The sequence below is a fragment of the Pelodiscus sinensis genome, chromosome 3, assembly GCF_052426305.1.
Source record: "Pelodiscus sinensis isolate ZL-2025 chromosome 3, ASM5242630v1, whole genome shotgun sequence".
Taxonomy (NCBI): Eukaryota; Metazoa; Chordata; order Testudines; family Trionychidae; genus Pelodiscus; species Pelodiscus sinensis.
The window spans coordinates 163,533,112-163,557,660 of NC_143054.1; the positions used below are offsets into that span (position 1 = coordinate 163,533,112).

At 41.2% G+C, this 24,549-nt stretch overlaps 1 protein-coding gene across 3 annotated transcripts in view; it reads right to left on the minus strand.

The window, feature by feature from the left end:
- BABAM2 (BRISC and BRCA1 A complex member 2) overlaps positions 1-24,549 on the minus strand; it is a 322,714-nt gene that overhangs the window by 133,201 nt on the left and 164,964 nt on the right. For all 3 annotated transcript variants that reach the window (XM_025181003.3, XM_075925373.2, XM_006115618.5), the window contains exon 7: positions 14,321-14,430. In XM_025181003.3, the coding sequence (XP_025036788.1) occupies positions 14,321-14,430 (110 nt within the window). The remainder of the gene's footprint in view (positions 1-14,320; positions 14,431-24,549) is intronic.

Genomic DNA, 24,549 nt, shown 5'->3' on the forward strand with positions numbered 1-24,549 from the left:
CAAATTTCGAAAGAGCCTGTTTTGAAAAAGAATTGAAATAAGATACACAATTTGCATAGTGCAAATTGCATATCTTATTTCGAGCTAAGAGTGCAGTGTAGACATACCCTCAGGGGGCAAAGATAGTTAAGGGCTAAGGGAGTTCTGTCACACTTCAAGGAGCAAAAACACAAGGAACAAGAATCATACAGGTTGGCACTTTTAGGGGAACAAAGTAAAATAAAATATTTAGAAGTGGTGATGTAAAAACAGGGATTATAAATAATAATTATAGTATAGTATAACCAAGCAAACACTCATGATAATAAAACCAAACAATATACAAGAAAATTAATGCTCTTATTATATTTGATTAGTCTATCTGCAGGAATAGGTCTGAAAAAATTACTAACTCGATTAAAAGAGTTTTATTTGGCTAAGACCCAAAATTTGTTTAAGGTTTTTGAATATAGGTAGATTATTCCACAGCAGTCAAAAGGATGAGGGGAATATGATGTATTTTAAAATCACATTTCTGTCTGTTGTTTCACATTTTATTTCTAACTTTTTACTTGTGAAATTTTGCATTATATCACCAATCTTGCAGCTCTGTTGTGAATGCCCATCAATGCATGAAGTAATGCATATATCAACATACATACATACATTTTATCTTTAATCGACCCATATAATAATTTGTCAGCTTTCACAATCCCCTGCCAAAGCTTGAGGAACAACATGAACATTGTAAGACAAATAACATATCAACATCTCAATGAAAACAAAGGGTGGGAAAGATCATGCACTACTGTAGACATATAAACAGTTAAACCATGTGAATCAAAGAATAAAATCTAATAAACTCTTGTAAAATCCCATGATTACAAGACTTTCAACATCCAGCTAGGCATAAGATAATGAATTTTAATACCTCATTTTAAATGCTCAGTAGCAGTAACAGTTATACCTACCTATACCTATAATGCCCATAGGTATTATACGTGCATATTTTGGAAGCTTAAAAGAAAAAAAGAAGGATGTTGTCTACTGCTGATAAAGTAACATTACTATAACTTGAAAAAAGTAATCGTTCTCAAATGTTTCCTTTCTGCAGATCTCTTTATGAGAGACTGAGGTAATGTCATGGCCAATCTCCCTAACACTCAATACCCTATAGTTCTGGGTTCAAAACGACGATTCTGGGAGCTACCAAGAAGTATTTCTCTGGATTGCTGATGGTTCACGGGTCACAGTGTAAGAACCACTGATTTTAAACTACAAGCAAACGTCATGCCTCATTAAAAAAACAATTAACTTATCAGCCTCTTCATCACAGTTCTGTCTTATAAAACTTTCAAATTTCTTACCACTGGGCCTCTTCAGTCTAGTCTCAAAGGAGTTCTATATTTCTGAACAAAAAAAATCTAGATAAGACTTTTAGAACTGGCTGGATATAATGTTTACGGTTTATCTTTCAATAAAAAGGTTCTGGGCTGGAATCTTCTATTAATAAAATCAAATAGTAACTCCTTAAGGCTAGGGAAGGAGAATTCCCCAACCTTTTACATATCTGTTCAGAATCTGCTTTTCTAAGAACTTTATTTTCCTCTCAGCTACAAGATTTAGGCAGCATTTTTCTCATCTTTTGTTATTCTTCTAATTTACCCTCTACAGAAGAGACTGTAGACTCTATGGGTATGTCTACACTACCCCGCTAGTTCGAACTAGCGGGGTAATGTATGCATACCGAACTTGCTAATGAAGCCCGGGATTTGAATTTCCCGGGCTTCATTAGCATAAAGCCGGCTCCGCCATTTTTAAAAGCCGGCTAGTGCGAACCCCGTGCCGCACGGCTACACGCGGCATGGGCTAGATAGTTCGAACTACGTAGCCATTCCGATCTATCTGTACGCCTCGTTCCACGGGGTTCGCACTAGCCGGCTTTTAAAAATGGCGGAGCCGGCTCTATGCTAATGAAGCCCGGGAAATTCAAATCCCGGGCTTCATTAGCAAGTTCGGTATGCATACATTACCCCGCTAGTTCGAACTAGCGGGGTAGTGTAGACATACTTGAATTGAGAGTGGATAATATAGGGTAACTGCATATATTTCAACAGTGCTGAGCTAAGAAAAGGCCTCCTCTCCAAGGAAGTGGTAGAAACTCTATCTACTATGAGATACATTTTAAAACTAGATTGGTGTGACGGGGTGAGCCAGCCCCACATTGAACTCACAGGTTTTAACCAGGTTACCCTGTCTAAAGGAGCACTTCCCCCATGACCCTGCTGGGCACGCTCAGTTCGTAGCCCAGCTATAAAAGCCTGTGGAGAAGCTCAGTCTGGGCTGACTGCTGGAGGATTAAGACTTCAGAGGAGAGCTCCTGACTAGCACCAGCAAGCTGCCTGGGGTATGAAATAGCCACATCCTGGAGAGCTGTAGCTATGCCAGCCTAGCCCTTGGTATGTCGACAGCGCTAGGCTGAGGACAGAATTCTTCCCCTGACGTAGCTAATGGAAGGAAAGGCAGGAAGGGGGAGTCCCTGTGCTTAGAGGAGAACCTCTCCCATCAGCATAGGCAGTGTCTACACTGAAGCGCTCCCGCGGTACAACTGCTGATGTGGGGAGACAACAGAGCCACCACGGCTGCCTATGTGGGAGGAACAGCCCTTGGGGAATTAGAGGATCCTGCGAGAAGATACCCCGTCGGACCAGGTAGGAAGTGGCCCAGCAAGGGTGCAGGGGTAGACTCTCCCACCCTGGGAACCTTGGCACGTTTCAGATGGATTCCCTGCCGAAGGAGTAGTGGGCCATCCTGCCACTCCCAGGGCCCTGGGCCAGGACCTGGTGCAGTAGGGTGGGCTTGGGTCCCCCTACCAGGGGTGCTGCCCCCCCAGCGACTTGCTGTCGCAGGGCCTTCAGCCCTGCCTTAAAGGGCCAACCAGTGTCTGGGAATAGAGACTCGGGCTGGTTAAAGGACCAAACACCAGCTTGGTGTAAAGACTCCGGCCAGTGGGCCAATGGGCCCTGCCTTAAAGAGCCGACCAGTGACTATAGAGACTTGGGCCAGTGGGCCCTGTGTTAAAGGGACAGTCACTGGCTTTGCCTAGGGACTCCAGCCATTGGGCCAGCGGGCGGTGCTTTAAAGGGCCAATCCGTGACTGTATATAGAGACTCGAGGTCCTACCCCCACCCTTAAGAGGGGGCAGGAAAGGCCACTCCATGACAATTGGGCAAACACCAGAAAATGCACAATGGGAAAAAATCCTGAACTGGCCTCCAGGGATTAATCAGAAAATCTAATGCATTATTTCCATCTCTGCCTTCTAGGAATCTAAGAAGTCTGTTAGATGTAACCTTGTTACCAAAAAGTCATCTAGAGCAAGGATTTTCAAATGGTAGGAAGAACTTGTGTTCGTGCACTTCTGAATAGATCTTGTGTGTTGATTCAATTAGTACACAAATTATATTAAAAATTACAATGAACAGTCACTACTGATATGAGACTCATATAAGGAAAACACTCTAATGCAAAATAATAGAACGTTTTTATTACCTAATGCACTTTAGTTGCACAATTTTAGAGTAAAATGTAGCATTAATTCTTACCATTACAGTTTACTGTAAAATGTGTCCACAGTTACTTATAATAAATTATAATAAGCATTTTATGGTACTTTTTGTCTAAGGACCTCTCAGCAATTAACTGCACAAATAATAATCTTTACAACATCCCTGTCAGGCAGGTGTTATTATACCCACTTTACAGATTAACTAACTGAGAATGAGAAAATTGAGCTATTTGTCCAGGAACAGATACAGCAAGTCAGTGTGACAGACCTGGAATCAGAATCAAGGAAACCTGATTCCAACTCTCTTTTTCATTTGTTAGAAATCATACTGCCTCCCTATTTGCAGTAATGGAAGTTACAGGTGTACATCTTGAGCAGATTAGATCTTTGGCACCTATTACCCAGCTCTGTTTCATTCATCAGAACAGCTCTCAAGGACAGGTAGCAATTCTGATTATCTCTTTGTGCTAGGATAATACAAATATCAGATAAATTTATGTCCTTGGGTAACTGCACTTCTGTGCGCTCTATCCTTTACATTTCTAGTACACTACTCTGTACTCATTTCCAGTACACATTGACAACTAATGCTATGCAAAGGACACAAACATTAGATAAAGTCTCATGGGCAAATATGTATAGTGAATTCAAATAACTTTATAAAGAAAGTTTTATAATGTGAGGAGAGCTCTTATTTAACACAATAGCATTAAATGTATACACACACACAATCTTGAAATCAAATATTTATTATTTTATGCTGACTGGATTTTCTTTTTGAAAGCACATTTAGAAACTATGAAAAGGTGGTAGTATATAAGCTCTCGTCAGAACTAGAGATGTCAACAAGTAGACAACTATATGATTAACTGATAAGCCTAGGCTGTATAAGAGGCAGAAGGGGGGGAGAAGCAGGAGTCAGAGCTGTGGGGAGACGGCTTAAAAGCCAGTGCCCCCCCCCCCCCCAGCACTTGCTCCGTGCTGCCACCTGCTACCCTCCTGTCGCACTGCTGCCTTGATCAGAGGCAGCAGTGGGGGAGGAGTGGGCAGGGAAGACTGCCATGAAGCAGCCTCTGTCTGCAGGGGGTTCAAGCTCACTCTGTCCATGGTGAGCCTGAACCTGAGGCTTCCCAGAAGCAGCCCCTGTCCGTGGGGTCTGAGCTCCCTGTGGTCATAGGTTGGAGCAGCCTTTATCCGTGGTGAGCTGGGACCCCATGGACAGCAGCTGCTGACGGACCAGTCTGTGTCCGTGGCCAGAGGCTGCTTTGCGGCAGTCTTCCCCCCCGCCCCGTAGCAGCCTCTGTCCATGGGGAGCTAGGACCATTATGTAGAGGGGCTGCTGCCGGCCTGTGCTGCTGTATCAGAGGCAGCAGTGCGGGGTGGCAGGCAGCCGGTCTGCATGGAGAGCTGTTTTTTAAAAAGGCTCCCCTTTCAGACTGGCTCCTGCCTGGCACCCCGCACTGCATGGAGTGGCAGGGGCTCCCCAGGAATGAGGCTGGAGTGTACTGGCTGCTGGTCCCGGTCCTGGGGACTATTGAATAGTTGTGTGACAGCAAAGATTTAATGCTGTTACATAACTATTAAATTATCTGATATCTAACATCCCTACTCAGAACAACTGCTACTCAGACACTGGCAATGCAAGCCTTTGCCATTTCACCTCTCCAAAAGTGCCTGAGCCTGAACCTGGAAAGAACAATTACAGGGGACAAAAGGGTAAGTCAATCTTTATAACCCATTCAGGCCCTGTCTCTTACTGAGATCATTGATAATATAATTAATCAATAAAAAATAAGGTGATGTTTTAATGAGGTGGTTATCTGTCCACTAGGAAACAGTCAGTGATCATCAACTTATTTTAATAAGCCAAAAAGACTTGTGATATTTCTAAATTAGATACCCTCAAATCTGATAACCTCAAACACCTTTCTCTCCTCAACAGACTTGTATAAAAACAACTAGATGGACATATCTAAATATTGCTCAGGGGTTGTTTACATTTGAAACATGGTTGAACCATTGTGTTTCCATAAATACTCTATTCTAGGGCAAATACACACGCGAGTTTAATTTTCTTCCTAAATTGCTTTTGTTGAAAAATACACAGGGCTGTTAGAAACCTAAAACAGACACCATGCTCCTCTTCTTTTTTTAACGGGAAGGGGAATATTTAAAAAGTTAACTAGTGTTGAAAACTTGCTGAATATGGAATTCCATCCTCAATCATGAAGAACTTTTCTGGCTCTGCTCCCAGACTAGTAAAACCAACATTTCAGGGTCTAAAGGATAAAGCATGGATCCTGCACCATTAAAGTGAAACACAACTGCTATTGAAAGCTGGTTTTCTTAGCATACTCAAGTTTGTGCATTTATCACAGAAAAATTCTCCAGGACAACAGTATTTATTATAGGATTATTTCTGTGAATCAGGGAATGTAAGCACTAGCTAAACAACATTATTTTCATTATAAAATCCTATTTAAATGCAAAAAAAAGCTAGCCAAATCATTTTAATTTACTATTAATAACAACTGCTCATAAGGAAAAAAATTAAAATTATGTAAAGATCTGTCGCCTTGTAATGACCTTGTTAAGCACTAAAATAACCTCTATCCTCTCCTGTGGAATTTAGATCTTTAGCCTCTCACTACTTTCTTTCCCCTGGTCTACACTACAGTGCAGAGACAACTGGTCAGGCAAGAACCAAGGGGGCAGCCAGCCATGTGATCCTTCCTAGCCCGGGGAAGGGCCTGAACAAACTCACTTTATCCTAGGCCCTGCCTCTCTCTGTCCCTGCTCTGCCCCCTTAACACCATTGCTTCGCCCACTCCCACCTCTTCCTTGCCGTTGCTACACCCCTTCACTGCTTCTTCCCCCAACCATGAGGACTAACAGGGCCAGCACCGGCAGCAGGAGTCTGCCACCTCCCTTCCACACTCTCAGCAGCAGTGGCAGGATAAGTGAAGAGAGCCAGTTCCAGATGCTTTGCTCCACCAGCCTCAATGCTCTACTTCCTGCTCGGGAGAGTGGGGGAGATCCCACCCCTTCCCCAGAGTGGTGTGGTCGGGAGATCAAAGTAATTGGGACTGCTTTATTCTGCTTCCCCTGCTGCTGCCAGTGAGTGCAGAGAGACCTGACCCCTCCTGCCAGCCCCCATCCTGCTAGTCTCCCAGCCAGCTGCTGGCCATCCCATCCTGCTTCCTGTGTTCGGAGACATGTGACCCCCCCCCATGTCCCCCATGCTACTGAGTTATATCCCCCACTATGCCAACATATTAATTGCACCTTCATGAGAGGTGAAGCTTTTATGTCAATGTAGTTAGGGCGATGTAGTGTCCATGCAGACACTCAGTTACACCGCTCTCCCGCACCGACCAGCACTCACAGCCCAAGCTGTAAACGGTGGTGGGGGGCTCTGTGAGTCTCACACAGGGCTGATGGCTGAGGTTGTCAGCTCCCAGACAGCTGGGCTCCAGCTGTCAGTATCCCTTACTGCCCACTTTAGTGGATGGAAAACACTCTTGGTGAGGACCTGCACCACCTACAGAAAGAGCAAATGTACGTGTGAACCACCACTTTAATTACTGCAATGGCAGTGTGTCAACGTACGTTAACTTAATTTTATAGTGTATTTAAGCCCTTAGATTCTAGTAACTTTGACCATCACAAGTAACATAATGATGTGACATGTTTTCTTTCTATTATAAATCTTTTCTTCTGAGAGATTTTTACAACACATTCATTTAGAAAAGTAGTAAATTCAGTGCTTGTAATACGTGTTGGACTGATAGTCTTGGAGATTATACCATAGAATAGGAACAGTACAGGTAGGAGCACTGAGTTTCTCATCTACCATACCACCAACAGGCTTCAAGGCTGGCCTGGAAAGGCCTCTTCTAGGAATGGAAAGTCCAGTCATTCTCTATAACTGTGTCAATTTTATACTTCTGAGGAAACCTCCCGCTGTTACTCTAGCACCAGTGAATCTATGGTAGTGCTAGCAACAGCAGGCATGCGTGTAAACAAGGTGCATCAAATTTTACTCTAATGACATCTAGACCTACTTAGTGGCACTGTTGCCACACCAGCAGAACAGCATACTGGCGCTACAGTAACAGTGAAAGATTCCCCCCAAATACTAGCGTAGACAGGATTTATGCTACTACAATGACCATGTTTACACTACAGAACCTACGTCAGCATTGCTATGTTGGCATAGCTCCTTACAATAGGCAGAACATATGTCAACAGAAGGAGAAGTTCTGAAGTATAACAAAAGGAGTTCACCATTTCCCTGAAAGACATTAACTATGCCCTGAGAAGTCCTTTTCAGTCTACTATGTCTACACTGGGGATGGGTTTTTTTTGGCATAGCTATGTCAGCTAAGGGTATGCTTTTCTGTTACTTCTAGCTGACATAGCTATGTCACCATAACTTTATAGTTTAGATAAAGCCACAGAAATTTTCAGTCTGCTGAGACTGCTAACCAGGAGACCAACCAACAAATTATTGCAATGGCTGCCCACTTACAACATACAAAATCTCTTCAAGCAGAAAATGTATTAAAGTGTTTGAACCTGGATTCAATTTGTTTAAATTTCACAAATATTTTCTTGAAATTTCAGATAAAGCAGAGAGTGCTTTTCAAAACTCAAACTTATATAAAAAATTAAGCAAATTACTTTTAATACACTCAAAAATTATTGGCATTTTGAAAAACTAATATAAAAGCTGCAAACTGCTTATGTCATGCAAAAGCTTTTCCTTCCAAGGATTTTTTTTTAACTGCGGTAAGCAATGTAGGAATAGGAGTCAAACTCCTTGGGGCCTGATTCTGTATTTCTTAATCGAGAGCTAGATCAGGCTCCTGAGTTGTATTTTTTACTCAGCTACTAACTTAATGCCTCACTTTCTTCTAAGGTTATGTCTACACAGCAGTGCTATTTCAGAATAACTGACATTATTACACAAAAACATACAAAACACACAAGCAGTATTTTCTACATAATGTCAAAATAACGTTGAGCTGGAGGACTGCTTGCTCCAACTCCTGTAACACTCATTGTATGAGGAGTAAAGGAAGTCGGAGGAAGAGTGCTCTATTTCACAATTAGCATACCTCAAATTGTGTGGCTTATTTCGATTTTAGTCCTGCTGTATAGACTCGCCCTAAATGATGGCACTTTCCCAGTTTTGTTAAGCCCTTTTAGAGCTTACGCCGATATGTGCAATGTAAATATTCTATTTACCATGAACTACAATACAACAATGTGCATTTTAATAACTGTGCATAAAAACAGTGTATTTAGATCATATTGTGTTATGCCTCAAGTTGCTAATATGAGTTGTGGGTAAATATATATTTAAAAAGTATGGATAATGTGTTATTATAGGATAGGGCTGAACAGTGTCAAAATCTTTTGGAATATTTGGCCAACTTTCACATTTCATAAAACAGATCTCTGCTTTACTTGCTCCCAAAATGGAAACACACATAGCAAAATAAACCTTTTTTATAAAGTGTGAATGTACAGCTCATTTAAATTCCTCACTAAGAGGGATATAGCCAGCGGCGGATTTAGGACAGGGCGAGCGGGGCGGCTGTCCCAGGCCCTGCGCTTCCCGAGGCCCCACGCATGCGCTGTGGCGCCACGGCGCAGGCGCCATGCCAAAGAAGGGGCCCCACGAAATTTCGCTGCCCAGGACCCCGCGGCGCTGCCCTGGGCCCCGCAGCACTCTCATCCACTCCTGGATATAGCTGGCAGTATTAACAAAGTTACATTGCAATTATCTAGGAAAGGGGCATTTTGTAACATTGTTCTATTTCTGCAAATGTTGATAATTTCCCCAAAATGCTTCCCCAAATTGCTATTCTCTGTCCTCAAAGCCTGCCACATACAAACTGTTTTGCTAATTTGTTTCCAAAGTTTTGGTATATTCAATTATAATCTTTAGCAGAGTCAGGAAACTTGTGGCAGTGTACAACACAAGGTAATATGTTATGACTTCAAGACATTAATATAATCTTCTGGGTTTCTTGAGGCCTTTTTGTAATTTTGAAAAAAATGTCAAATAAGTAAATATTGCTGGTTAAATGCTTCAGGTTTCAAACAATGGAAGTGTAGCTTATATGATATCTTAACTGTGTCAAAATCTCTGTCAGGACCATTTTATGGGACGTCAGAGAACTCAAATTTAACTTTGCAAGAAAGACCAGTTCAATAGACAATATTCACAACCTGGTCATGAAATTTCTAAATTACAAGAATAGATATTGTTAGAATGAAAAGAGATTCAGCAACCTAAATTAAAGGGCAGGAAAACATGCTGAGAAGAGATCTACCTCAAAAAAAGAAAAAAACAAACAAGAGAAGAGAATAAAAATTACAGAGAGCATAATTTATTGCATAGTTTATTTGAAAGTCTAATTTATTGCAAATGAATATTGGCAGGACAGTTTCCCACTCTGGCACGCCAAGTGCAGAAGGTGAAGGTCCGCAAGAGAGCTTAAAAATCTTGCATCTACAGGCACTGGTTACAAAAAACTTCCCCCCAGAATCATAATACACAGGTTTTGGGGGGATCACTGACACCATCAAATGATTTTTATCCCTAAAAAACCAGGGGTGAACATTTGAACTCGCCCCCAGGATGTGGAAGATAGTCCTAATGACTTAACCAAGCGATCAAACAATGGAGGTGCTAATTGTTCTTATCAGCCTCTTGTAACTTGAACAATCTATTCACTGTCTTTTTTCTCGCCCCATTTTCCCCCTTCCTCTTTTCCTTCCCCTCCCCCTTCCCTTATTTATTCTTGGATATGGACTTTCAATACTCCAGTCATCTGAACAAGTAGGTTGTGCCCACAAAAGCTCATGATACCATCTACATGATTTGTTAGTCTTTAAGGTGCTACTAAACTATTTGTTGTTTTTAAAGTTTTTCCAAAATCTTGGAGTGGCTCAACCCATTAAAAATTACTGCCCATCCCTGAGCTGAGTACTTATGCTTTTGTCATGCTGTGGAAGGAGCTGAAGAGCTACTCCTGCTCAGGGGGAGTAAAAGTTACTAAGGACTTGCCTATAATTGAAAAGTAACAGAGATTATGGCAGAGTGTCAATTTAAAGTGCTACACCAGTTCCTGAGTTACTCCATTCCCCAACAAGAGTGTCCACACACAGAGGTAAATAGATACAATTACACTGAAAAGGAAACATGCTGAATTGAGAGGCTGTTTCCTCAACATGCCCTCTGTCTGTATGAAGTAGAACTAGGGCTACCATAATTCCCATTTGGGCTGGGACAGTCCTTTTTGTAAGCCCCATGCTGCCATCTCTGCTTCTTTGGCATATGGGGCAAATGCCCACTTTAGTCAAAAAAGCAGGATATGGAAGAACATGGCAGGGGGATGGCCAGCACCAGCCTTGTGTGAAGGAGGGGGCAGGGCTCAGATGAGCAGCTATAGCCGTTGAGAGTGGGGGAAGCCTTGTTCCAGTCCCATATGGTGTTCCATTTTCCCATATGATCTCCTAGATCTAGAACTCCGCATTATTGCTAGAGAAGATTAGTAGGAGCAATGCAAATGTGGATGGGGAAAGGGATGATAAGATACTTACTTCTTATCCCCTTCCACCTGCAGATTTTCTGCATTATTACTTCCCTACCCACAGAGACGAAATTTATGGAAATTCATCACTTACATTCAAAGTAGTAACAATAAAATTACCAAGTAAAATGAATGACCATATCTGTATTATTCTGACCAAAAATGTGCCAGCAATACTATTATTAATATTACCAGTTTGAATCTCCCATCTAAGGGCAACAAACAACTTAAACAAATTAATCAGTAAAGCCTCACAACACACTTGTGGAACACTGTAACTAAGTACAACAGTGTATAGAAAACTAAATAGGCCCAACTTTCATTACATTAAATGTATTTAATGATACAATCAGTTAAATTCAGCATTAATTAAAACATAAATCAGTTAATGTAATCAATTACTTAAAATAATATAACTACATGTAACTTTTTACTGTAATTATGTGTATCTGAGCTAACCTTTTCATCATCACAGAGCTCATCAGAGAAAATGAGATGCATTTAAAATCAGCCACTAATGAAATCATATGACCATAAGTAATGTTGGAGAGACCATAAAGCTTTTCTAACATAAAACTAGTTTCTAAAAAGACTTGAAAACTTAAAAGAAACAATATATTATACATTTTCTATAGATTTTTCTTCCCTAATATCTTGTAAACCATATGATTATCTCAAAACTAATCTTGGATGTTTTACACCCCATCTCTTTGGTCATTCAGCTTATCCATCAATGCCCTTTTGGTTTAAATATCAGATTGTCATGCCTTTCTCAAACTCAATACATTATTGGAGAGCTATTCTAAAATTATGGTAGTGAATACTTTTTGATCTCTTCTACTCCACTTAAGAATGATTTCAGCAGTTAAGAGGAATGTCACATCAGTACTGACCAGAAAAATAAAAGCATCATTGAATTAATGTTAGCTTAACTTGACGTCTATGTAATTGCAAAGTCTAATGTAGTTACTTCTGTGTAATAATATAAGTAATCAAATAAAATGCTTAACAAAGTAAAACAAAAGAAGATGAACTTTAAGATCTCCTTTTAAAGTATATTAATATCAAACACTTCCACGCTACCTTTTGGCTCCTTATTCAGCACTCTAGACTCAAGTTATATTTAGGCAACCAGACTCCTTCTACCATTCAATTTTCCTTTGTAAGGACATTATTATGAATCTTTGAAGATTTCTTCAAGATCACAAACTAGGAAGCTTTTCCTTTGGGAAATGTTCATTTGTCAGGTCCATACTGTGGCAGCGGACTGCAGAAGTTTGGTAGAGGACAGGTACACGGGTAGTTGGATGAGTAGGTTCCTGTTCCCTGAATAGGCTGCCAAGTACTGCTGCTCAGCAACCAAGACAGGTGAGAACCTGAGTCTCATTAAGAGCTGTCCTGCAACTTCAGCTTAGTGAAGGGGTCTCTAACCTTTTTAAGTACAAGATCACTTTTTGAATTTAAGTCAGTCCAGGATCTTCCTCAAACCCAAATATGCCTGCTCTACCCATTTGCTGAGACCCTGCCCTCCTCACTCTGAATATGGGGTATAGGAGAAGGGGACAGAGAGACATCAGTGCCCCCCTGCTTCTGTCTCCCCCACCCTGAACAACAAGCAGGAAGCTTCCAGGGGCACCTCTAAAGCTCTGGGCAGGAGCAGAATGGCAGTACAGGGAGGGGCAGCTGAAGTGCCTGCGCTTGATAGTCTCCCAGCCAAACCAGTCAGGATCACCTGTCAGAGGCTCCAAGATTGACCAGTAGATCCCGATCTACTGGTTGGTGACCACTGGCCTGATGGAAATTAAGGCCTGCTGGTCCATTATAAAAGGCCTCTCCTCAGGGCAAGGAGAAGAGGGACGGACTGGAGAGGAGGAAGCACAGAGTGCAGGCAAAATTACAGAGTGGCAACCTTGAGAGGTTTTCTCCAAGACACCAGGGAAAAGGTACTGAAGGAATGATTGGGGAAGTGGCCCAGGGAAAGGCTGCTATTCTGCGGGGATAAGGGCAAGAGCACCACTAGTGGCTGCCATCTAGAACCTTGGTCCAGAACCTGGAATATGTGGGTGGAACTGGGTTCCCCCCAACCCTCCCCATAACCAGTGGGCCACCACCAGGGAAAAGGGGACCTTTAGATTGTGGAAGGGTTTTTCCCTCCACGTTTGTGTCTGGCCTATGATTAAAATGGCTCATGAAGTGGGAAACCCTTGCCTCTGAGAGAAACAAGAGGTAGTGGGAGGCTCACCACAAGCCTCTGAGGCAGACTAAAAATCCACCAGAAAGCACAGGACCAAGGGGGCACAACTAGAGCTCTTCTAAAATACAAAATAAGGACCTGCACTACAAGAACTTCCAACTTATCTCTAAGCAAAAGTCACTTGTAAGTCTGAACTGCTTTTGATGAAACTTTCAGGCAGATATTTCAAGACTGAAGCACTGAAGGGGAGGGGGAACATTGGGACATTGTTAATTCCAAAAATGGAAGAAGCAAAATCTAATGGAAGCAGATAAATTTTTCCCTCTGACCCTACCATTTTAGGAGTAAAAATTAGTTTATTAGATAGTCTGTGTGCCAACTGTGTTGTACAACAACCTTAAAATAAAATATTCTGACACACCCTAGACAAACATCTTACTGATGGCAAATTCCTGACCACAGTTTAACAAATATATCTTTACAGCTCTGCTAATAAACATTCATTCAAAACTGTTTAACTCTTTTTCTGTTGCACAAACATTTCCCCTTCAGGGAATATGTATCAATCACACACAGGCACACCTCCACATACATAAATACATAAACACAATCTTAAAAAACAAAGCTGTCCCCTCCCTTGGGGAAATCTGATTGCTAAGATGAACCTGATGTCACTTCCAGTATGAGTCACTTCAGGAAAATGTAGGTTGATTTTCAGGGATCTGTGGACCCCCATTAGTCTAGCCAATGGTTGCTCAGATCTGTAAGTGATGGGCACATAAAAATGGGACTGGCAAGATTAACTGAATTGTTCCCTCCTAGTCAAAGCCAATTTATAGTAATCACTGACATGGCTTTGTCAATTAAAAGCCAAAGAGTTTTTATGGAGTACCAAGAATTCCTTCAAAACAATCAGCATGAAAATTAAAAGTTCTCAGAAGAACCAGAATATCCTACAACTATTTTACTTACTGTTCAATACGCGGGGACAGATATAGCTTGGGAAAAACTTGAGCAGCTTCTGTATCCTCAAAACTGACTGAAAGAAGAGCAACATCCTCTCCTGGATCTTCATTCACATCCTGAAACACACAAAAAAGCAGACAACATCAAAATTAAAGTAATCAGAATCATACTAGTAATGGATGAAAAAGAGTCAAGTACATAGTGTATGTAAAAAGTTGAATGGCCTTACATTTGACAATTTAAAAAAATGGTTTGTATGTATCACTAAATTTTCTAAAAATATTTTTATAACAAATTCCATGTGCTCATTTTTCTTCAATGGATCATAAGAAAAATCAATGATACCGGTTTGGAACTCACAAGCAACTCTTTACAATAGCATATCACCTTTTCAGTGTGTAGGAGCATAAACAATTCAATAAACATCAGATTCAATTTTGAAGATTACTGGGATTATTATAAACAACTGATAAAATACCCAAGAAATTTAGATAATACTGTTGGGTCATTACATTATACACTCCGGTGTTACATTTATAAAATTTGTTGAAGTATACATAGCAGATTCTCTGCTGTGCTCTTTGAGTTAAGGGTGTGAGAGATTGGGAAGGTGACATTAGAGTATATATTATGGATTCCTGATTCTCTGCCACAGCCCTGGCCTCAGTGCAAACTCAAGTGTGCATTAATTTAAGGCTGTCCTTTCATAATCAATCTCTGAGGCATCCCAGAACAGGCCAAATAGAACAAATACAACAGACAGAGTAAAATAACAAAGCAAAAGCACCTTTTTATTATTATTTTTCATTTAGGTTCAGAAAGAATGATATCGCTAGAGAATATGCTTTCCTACTACACTATACAGGCAGTCCCCGACTTACGCGGATCCGACTTATGTCGGATCTGCACTTACGAATGGGGCTTTTCTCGCCCCGGAGCTCGCGGGCGGCGGGACCGCCCAGAGCGCAGCGGTCCCGCCACCGCGTCCTCCGGGGCGAGAAAAGCTGCTCCGGGTCTCCCTGGTGTGCTGGGGGGGACTCCCCAGCACAGCAGGGAGACCCGAGCAAAGCCGCACAGGCGGCAGGACCCCACTGCCCGTGCGGCTTTGCTCCTTTGCCCCGGAGCAAAGCCGCAGAGGCGGGGGACCCCGCCGCCTGTGCGGCTTTGCTCCGGGGCAAAGGAGCAAAGCCACACGGGCAGCGGGTTCCCGCCGCCTGTGCGGCTTTGCTCGGGTCTCCCTGCTGTGCTGGGGGTAACTCCCCCAGCACAGCAGGGAGACCCGAGCAAAGCCGCAGAGGCGGCGGGACCTCTGCGCCTCCGCGGCTTTGCTCGGGTCTCCCTGGTCTGCTGGGGGGGCGGGGTGCAGCTAGTGCGTTTCTCCCCCCCCCCCCAGCAGACCAGGCTTTTGTTTCGGGACGTCTGGGTAGAGCAGCTGGGGTGCTGCCGGGTTGGTCCTGCCGGGACCTACCCGGCAGCGCCCCATCTGTTCTGTCCCAGGAGTCCAGATTCAGCCGCTGTTGAAACTGATCAGCGGCTGATTCCAGGAAGCCGGGGGCAGAACAACTCTGCCTAGGGCTTCCTGTAGTCAGCCGCTGATCAGTTTCAGCAGCGGCTGAATCTGGAGCCAGTTCCGACTTACATACAAATTCAACTTAAGAACAAACCTGTAGTCCCTATCTTGTACGTAACCCGGGGACTGCCTGTATTCCTTATTTACATCAGCAAATTTTGTTTCTTCAGTATTTTCCCATGTCTAAAAAAAAAAAAAGGTATTTGAACTTAAATGGCAACAAATTCTGACTTCATACAATCTTTAGCACAACATATAATCCCTCCTTCAATACTCCATATATTTTCATGGCTATGGAAAATTTGAGACAATTAACATATTTCACCCCTGAAGTCTAAGTGCAGTTTTAACTGTCTTGTCCCCATTAACTCATAAGTCACACTAATCAGATATACAGAAGCGTTAAACCTGATTAAGCAGTAGAGTCTAAGGATCAAAAGGAGCTTGTCTTTAATTGACAAACATTTGTCACATGATGCAAGGCATATACAATGTTATCATTTTCATAGCCAGTATATCTCCAAAACCACATGATCTTTTATGTTGGAAACCCTTTTCAAGTACCTTGCTTGTATTAACACCAAGTGCATGCTTTTTATTGGTTGAATAACAGCAAAGTAAAATTCAACTGCTTAAATCTCACATGAGTATTGTTAATGCTCAAACAGATCAAAAGTTTATCTCTACACATACAGAGTCAACATGATGTGACAGACAATAATGAAGTTTCTAGCTCATACCATCTAGCTCTATATTCCTTCCGTCAAGATTTCAGTGATCTAAAGAACTCCAAAAAGATAGCGATATAAAAGAATATACATCAGAGAAACTAAGCAAAATTGCCTATAATTATTATGACCACTAATAAGAGCATTTTAATAGGGACTTTTATGGTGGGAAAAATTTTAAAATACAGGCAGTCCCCGGGTTACGTACAAGATAGGGACTGTAGGTTTGTTCTTAAGTTGAATTTGTATGTAAGTCGGAACTGGTACATATTGTAGGGGAAACTCTAGCCAAACATTTCTCCAGAGCTCAGTTTTATTCTCCCACACCTCACTTCCCTCAGTCCTTTCTTCTCAAGCTGAGGTGTCTGCTGAGAAAAGCCGCTCCGCGTCTCCCTGGTCTGCTGGGGGGAAGCAGCTAGTGCGGGGTTGCCTCACCCCGTTTGTAAGTAGGGATCCGATGTAAGTCGGATCCATGTAACCCGGGGACTGCCTGTACATAATATTATGTGATCACAATGCCATTGCCCTTTCAAACTGCAACAAGTTGAAGTTTGTAATATAGGTGGTAAACCCAGATGCCTAATTTTTCTTGCCCTACAAAAAAATATGCTATAGTAGCAAGTTAATGGTGCAAGCACATCTGCCCAGTGCAAGTTTGTAGAAGGAAACTGACATTTGCTCATTACCATATCATTTTAGATGGTAATTTTTCAAATGTATGGTATGCAAAAAATTTACATTGGGCATGTCTACACTAGAAAGAAGATCAGCCTTCTGGAGGTTGATTTTCTAGCGTTTGATTTAGCAGGTCTAATGTAGACCTATAAATCGAATGCTGAGGGCAGCTCCCACCGATGTCTGGTACTCCTTGTTTTGCGAGGAGTGAGAAAAGCCAACAGGAGCATGTGTTCCTGTCAGCCTCCAGCTGTGTCGATGCCACCAAAATTCAGCTTAAGGTAAGCCGACTCCAGCTACGCATTTTGTGTAGTTGGAGCCGTGTCCCTTAACAGACTTGCCTGGCCAAGTATAGACCAGGCCTTTGACATAATTTGCTTAATTCTCAAAAATAGGTTTAAATAGCACCTTAATACAACAACTCAGTTGTTCTGGCTATTCTGCAAGATGGTTCAGAGTCATGGACTATATATTATTGCCCCATTTCAAAACTTGATCAGTTCCATATTTGTTGCTTCAGGAAGATTGCACATGTGAATTGGTGAGACAAAACTCTATTAAACTGGGTGTGCTCATGGGTATGGAAGCAATGCTTATGAACAGTTTTGCTGGATTGAAAATGGATGACATGTAGACACCAAATATGGTCTTCTACAGCCAGCTTGTTTGTGGAAAGTGCTGTATTGGCGGTCAGTATAAGTGCTATAAAGATATCTTAATGGACAAAGTGAAGTCATGCTATCTTACAGTGATCTGGAAATCACAGCTCAGGACTGATTGTTCTGGCAGCAAACTACTGCATAGGCTCTCAAATGCTTCAAGAGTCAATCTATCCAGATATTAGTAGAAAATCGTAGGCTCCGAAGAGTGCACAGAAACGCATATGATGTATTTTTTTGTGTTATTTGTGACAGGATTTTCTGATCAAGGATTGGCTTAGTCACTGACCAATGACATCGCAGAATATGAGATCGGTCGATCGATGGCTCAGTACATCATCAATACAACAAATGTTGTAGAGATGTTATGAAGCTGACTGACCTGGTGGCTCACTCTGGTCAAATAGAGTGGCTACAGAGCCATCACAATACAACACTGCAAAAAGGTCATTTTTGTATATATTTGCTAGACCTAAGTGCATGTTTATTTGATGTGAAACTATCAAACATTATTATAATTAAGTCCTTTTGTATGTAACAACACAGTGTTTATTTTTTTCATACTGTACTTTGTTACTTTTATTTATGCAACAAGCTGCTTGGTGGAACTGCATTCAACCTTAGTATGTCAGTTACAATTGCTGTTTATAAAACAAAATTGAAAGCACATGTGGTACAGATAAACTACGGAAAAAATCTGCCTTTTAAATTAATGGAGCTTTTTGATGTGTCCATGCCTGTCAAAATTTAACCCCTCAAAGCTGCATCTCTACAGACCTGTAAATGATTAGATGACTAGATATTCAGTGTTTGTGTTGGGAAACAATTATCTTTTCTCGGGACAAAGGCAGCTCCCTTGCAGGGATCACCAGAGTCAAAAGGCCAAGGATGCTTTTATGTTTCATACCAAGATCTAACCAGACATTATTTCCTCCATCTGTCTATGTTTTGTGCATGTGTTTCAGGCTCAAAGAACAGGCCAAATAGAACAAATACAACAGACCAAGTAAAATAACAAAGCAAAAGCACCTTTTTATTTTTTTCGCTAGAGCAATGTTTCCCCACTTTTTTTTGGCCAACGAACCCCTTAAGAATTTCGAGGAACCCCAGGCAGGAAAATTGGTCAAGAACAAAAAAAAAAAAACCAAAAAAAAAAACCAAACAACAAACAAACAAACAAAAATAAAGCGAGCGCTGTCTCTTTAACAGGACGGGGGCAGTTCCAAGTTCTTGTAGAACCCTTACTTTCACTTCGTGGAACCCCATTTGGGAAACACTGAGCTAGAGAATATGCTTTCCTACTATAGTATATTCCTTATTTACACCAGCAAATTTTGTTTCTTCAGTATTTTCCCATTTCCAGAAAAAAAAAAAAGGTATTGAACTTCAATGGAAACAAATTCTGACTATTTAACATGTAACAATCTTTAGCACAACATATAATTAAATTAACCATGGAACTTGCTGCCATAGGATGCTGTTACAGCAAGTAGTTCATATATTTCAGAACAGAATAAAACACTTGTATGAATTAAGAGTGGAATTTTTAAACAAAAAACAGCATCTACAGTTACACTAGTTAGGCTAAAAGTAATAAAATTATTCATTTATATCACGTCTTTCAACAAAAATTTTACAAAAGATTAGTATTATTTGTATTTGGTTCTCCATCTCTAAATTCCTCCTCTACATCATAAAAGAGCTGTGTGGCATAACTACTTATTATTTGCAAAACAGTTTGAGACTCTTGGCTAAAACACAAGTTTATAAGTAAAAATGCCAAGTTCTCAGTAATTCATATTGTTAAAGAGATATTAAGCAATTTGAAATCTAGCCCACTTAATAATGGGCTAGATTAAAACTAGTTTCTGGATGTCCCTCTAACAGTTCAGGTGGCTTTTTTACAATTATACATAATTACTCAGCTAGGAAGTCAGGAAAATTACTATTAAAAGGGCTGTTAAATATTCAAAGTAAAGAAAGTAAAAGAAAAAGATGGATTTTCTTAGTGTTGAAAGAGAAAGATTGAAAGATTAGTCATCTCCAGTCATAACATAAAAGTTATGAAAAGTGTGTTTCTGAGATAATCAAAGAAAAAAAATGGTCATTCCTTGGAAGTATAAACAAAGGGCACCAACCAACAAGAGAACCAAAAAGAACATATCATTGAGCTACAGCAGATTATTTCAATGTATAATAATCAGCACTATCTAAATGATCATGTGATGGCTTTCATTCCCAACTAATGAAACTGCCATTCGCAAATATCCTTCGGTATTTACATTTTACAGGAATAGCTTCACCTCTTTCACAATAATTTATCCTTTCAAAATTAATATAGATTCTGATTATCTGTGAATACCAAGAGTGTATTTTATATTTTTAATTTAAAGGCATTGTTTTCCTGCATCCTACCTCTTGTAACTAAAAACTGAGAATTTACTGGAACTGAGGTTTTACTATGAGTCAGATGGTTGATAGCTAGTCCAACCAAAACATCTGCTCTTCACAGTCACAACTGCTATAATCCATTTCCTCTTGGGCCTGGAGCATAACCAAGATGCAGATTAGAACTCTTTTTCCTTAAAGATGCAGATTCCTGAATATCAGGCATAACTTAGAAAAAAGTAATCTATAAAGATTTTTGACCTGCAATTTTAGTTTGTAGTATACTTTCAATAAGAGATGTTACTATAATTTGATGTCCAAAATATTCAATCTGTTTTCTTCAAAGCAGTTGTGTTTCTTTACAACACTTCAAGAGGCTACTTAATCATCTGCCTCCTTTTTTTAAAATAACCTATCATAGTTATTATTAATGTTAGTATTGCCATCATGCGTAGAGGTCCTATTCAGGATGGGAGACCCACTGTTCTAGGAATTGTAGAAACATTTATTAAAACATATCTTGGACCCTGTTCTGAACAGCTTAAGGGATGGGGAACCTTTTTGGGTTGGGGGCTACTGACCCACAGAAAAATCAGTCAGGAGCACACACAAGTGAAACAGAAAATCTGAGAAGGAGAAAGATACTCCCCACATTCCCCCTGCACACCAGAGCCTAGTGGATCCCAGGCTAGTGAACTCCAATGCCCTGGGAGGAGGTGTGATAAGCGGGGTTGGAGCATCAGTATGGGCTCCCCAATGCTGGGGGGAGCCCTAAGCCTTGGGGGGCAGATCCAGGCAAGCCAGGGGTCGCATCCGTCCCCTGGTCCCTAGATTCCCCACCCCTGGCTTACAGAGTAAAAACTACAAGCACCATGATAAGAATACAGCAAGAGTAACATATTCAAACAGATATACACATAATATTTTTGCTTCCTTTTTGACCCACTTTCCAGTAACAACAATTACGGTCCCCTAGTTGTACCTAGTAGGGTAAGCAAGTTGCATTACCTAAGGAATGAGAAAATAACTAAGAATAATGCTATGAAATTGAGGAAAAGTAAATGGGCAATTACCAGAAAACACTTATGAACTGGAAGCTCTATCATATTATGGAATAAGCTCCCCAAAAGGGAAACAGCAAAAGCTGCAGGCATTTACAAATTTTAACTCTATATTTGACAAAGTACTGGCAAATATACCGTAGGGAGCAAATCTGTGCTGGCTAGAGACTGGAGTTCTTTTCCATTTTTAATAGCTACGATTCTGTGAAAGGAGAGTAAAATTAAAGCGAACTAACTAATGGATACTATGTATCAGCACAGTCCACTTGTACTGTAAGACCACGTCAGGCTAGTGAGACTTAGATTCTCATACCATCTTGCCAGGAACCAAATGTTCATATAGACAAGCCCTATGTTAAGCAATTAAAAAAAAAACACAGTAGGGAAAAAGTAGTAAGCAAGCAAGAGACACAAATGCTCACTTCACTAGTCTCTCCTTCATCACTCTGGGGAAGACTAAGGGTATGTCTACACTATCCCGCTAGTTCGAACTAGCAGGGGTAATGTAGTCATCCGCAGTTGCAAATGAAGCCCGGGATTTGAATTTCCTGGTCTTCATTTGCATGAAGCCGGCCGGCGCCATTTTTAAATGCCGGCTAGTTCGGACCCCGTGCCGCGCGGCTACACGCGGCACGGACTAGCTAGTTTGGATTAGGCTTCTAATCCGGACTAGCTGTACACCTCATTCCACGAGGCGTACAGCTAGTTCGGATTAGAAGCCTAATCCAAACTAGCCAGTCCGTGCCGCATGTAGCCGCGCTGCACGGGGTCCGAACTAGCCGGCATTTAAAAATGGCGCCGGCCGGCTTCATGCAAATGAAGCCCGGGAAATTCAAATCCCGGGCTTCATTTGCAACTGCGGATGACTACATTACCCCCGGTAGTTTGAACTAACGGGGTAGTGTAGACATACCCTTAGTTATCCCAGAAAGTGCTTTCTTTTCTGCCACGAAATCCATCAAGATTGATCAAGGATTGATGCCCATGTATTAACTAGCATAATTTATTAGAACAGAGGCAGTTACCTTGCTTGCATTACACATACTACTGAAATGTTAGAAAAAACAGCTCATATCTCAAGCTAATACACTATGAAATGTTAACCAAAATACTAATCAAAGGACAAAGTTATGAAACTATAAAAAAATTCCTACATGCTGTTTAAGGTGGCAGACATTTTGGTTAGCTGGAAGCTGTTTCTGCTCTTCATCAAAAGTTACAAGTATCTAAATTGTAGTGTCTGAAGAATATCTGCACAACTTGAATAATTCATCTATTGTAGAAAGCATCCAGTTTTTTTTTCCAATAAAATGAACATTGAGCTAACTTTAATAAACCTACAAATTGAGTATTTGTTGAGCATGAGACAATCATTAGCAGCACTATGGAGGATCCCTCTAGGCATCCATCATAAGCTATAAAGACACATGAGATTACTCACACATAAGCAAGGCACCAGTTATGAGAGCTTTCTGAGAATTTTACATATAAATATATGGCGTCTGCCTACCATGTGCAACATTATGGATCAGATGTCTATCCACGCAGTTTTCTTTTAGTGCTTACATGGTAACTACCAATACATTCCCTGTACTATAGAGGAATGACATGGAATTAGCCACCAATTCTCAAACTGCGGGTCACCAGGGCTAGCATTAGACTTGCTGGGGCTAAAACCAAAATCTGAGCTCCACTGCCCAGGGCTGAAACCCTCAAGCTTTGGCTTTGGCTTCCCCAGGGCAGCGGGGCTTGGGCTTGAACTTTGGCTCCACTGTCCAGGGCAGGGCAGTGGAGCTCAAGCTTTGGTCTCTGTTCTTGGAGTTGCATAATAGTTTTTACCGTCAGAAGAGGGTTACAATGCAAGACAGTCTAAGGCTATGTCTACACAACAGAGTTTTTACAGGATACCGGAGGTATTCCAGAAAAAACTGCCACGTCCAGGGCATGCATCCACTTTTTCAGATCAGTTTCCAAAAAAGCGAGCACTCTCTTTCAGAAGCCCTGTATTCTTCATTTTATGAGGAATAAGGGCTCTTCCAAAAGAGGAGGTTTTTCCCATATTTGGCCCCGTGTTGATGGGCCAAATGTCAGAAAAGCCTCTTCCTAAAAAAGAATTGGAAAAGGTAGGCAAATTGCGATTTGCAGTTTTTTCCGAAAATAACCTGCAGTGTACACATAGACTGAGAAACCTTGAATTAGACAAACAATTCTGGAAAAGCACAGAAAAACCAGTGCATTAAAAATAAATACAAAAGAAAATATTCTTTTCTATGGGAATACATATTAGACACAACTTCCAACATGGTTTTATCCATGTATGTGGCATTAACTTTGCACCTATGGCATAAAAAACACATGCAACCTCAAAATAAAGAGCCATTTCCTTTGAAGTAGTAACTGAAACTGTGGGCCAAAGCTTGTAAGTGAAAAATGCTAGGACAATCTCTCTATTGGAAAAATATGGGTGACTTTTAAGAACAGATAAAAAGTTTAACTGTTTTTGCACTGAAAATATGTATAATCTGTAAATGTAACAGTGCAACAGTGACAAAGGAGGTTAATTAGAAGGTGTTTTTATATGTTGTTCATATTAAGGATCTGATTCTGCGAAGTGCTCGGCATCATCAACTTCAATTGAGTCAATGAGCATTAAGCGCCTCAGCATATTGCAAAGAATGCTGAGCAACTCATTAAGACTACAAAATAACTTTTACACAGTGTAGAGTATTTGTAGAATGGATTGCTACTTACAGTCATCAAGAATTCATAATAAGGAGGAAATCTGACCTATTAGAGCACAATCATAGAAGTAAAGACTGCTGGGATCTGTTTCTAGTTTTCCAATTGATATCCTGTGTGATGCCCGAGCTAGGCTCCCTCTAACCTGTGTGTCTGAGATTGCTCTCATTAAGCTCCATGCAGAGGCTATTAAGACCCATGCATGGACTCAGGGCTGCTGCAGTTAAGAGATATCTCTCTTCAAGTTCTGAAGATGCTGACACTGGTGCTGAGAAGACCCTCCCTGCTGGCCAAAGCACAGAGCTGCCCAGATAAGCCTGAGCCCCACCTAGGATCCCCCTCCCACCCTGAGCACCCTCCTATACCCCAAAGCCCACAGCCCCAGCCCAGAGTCTGTGCCCCCTCCTGAAACCCA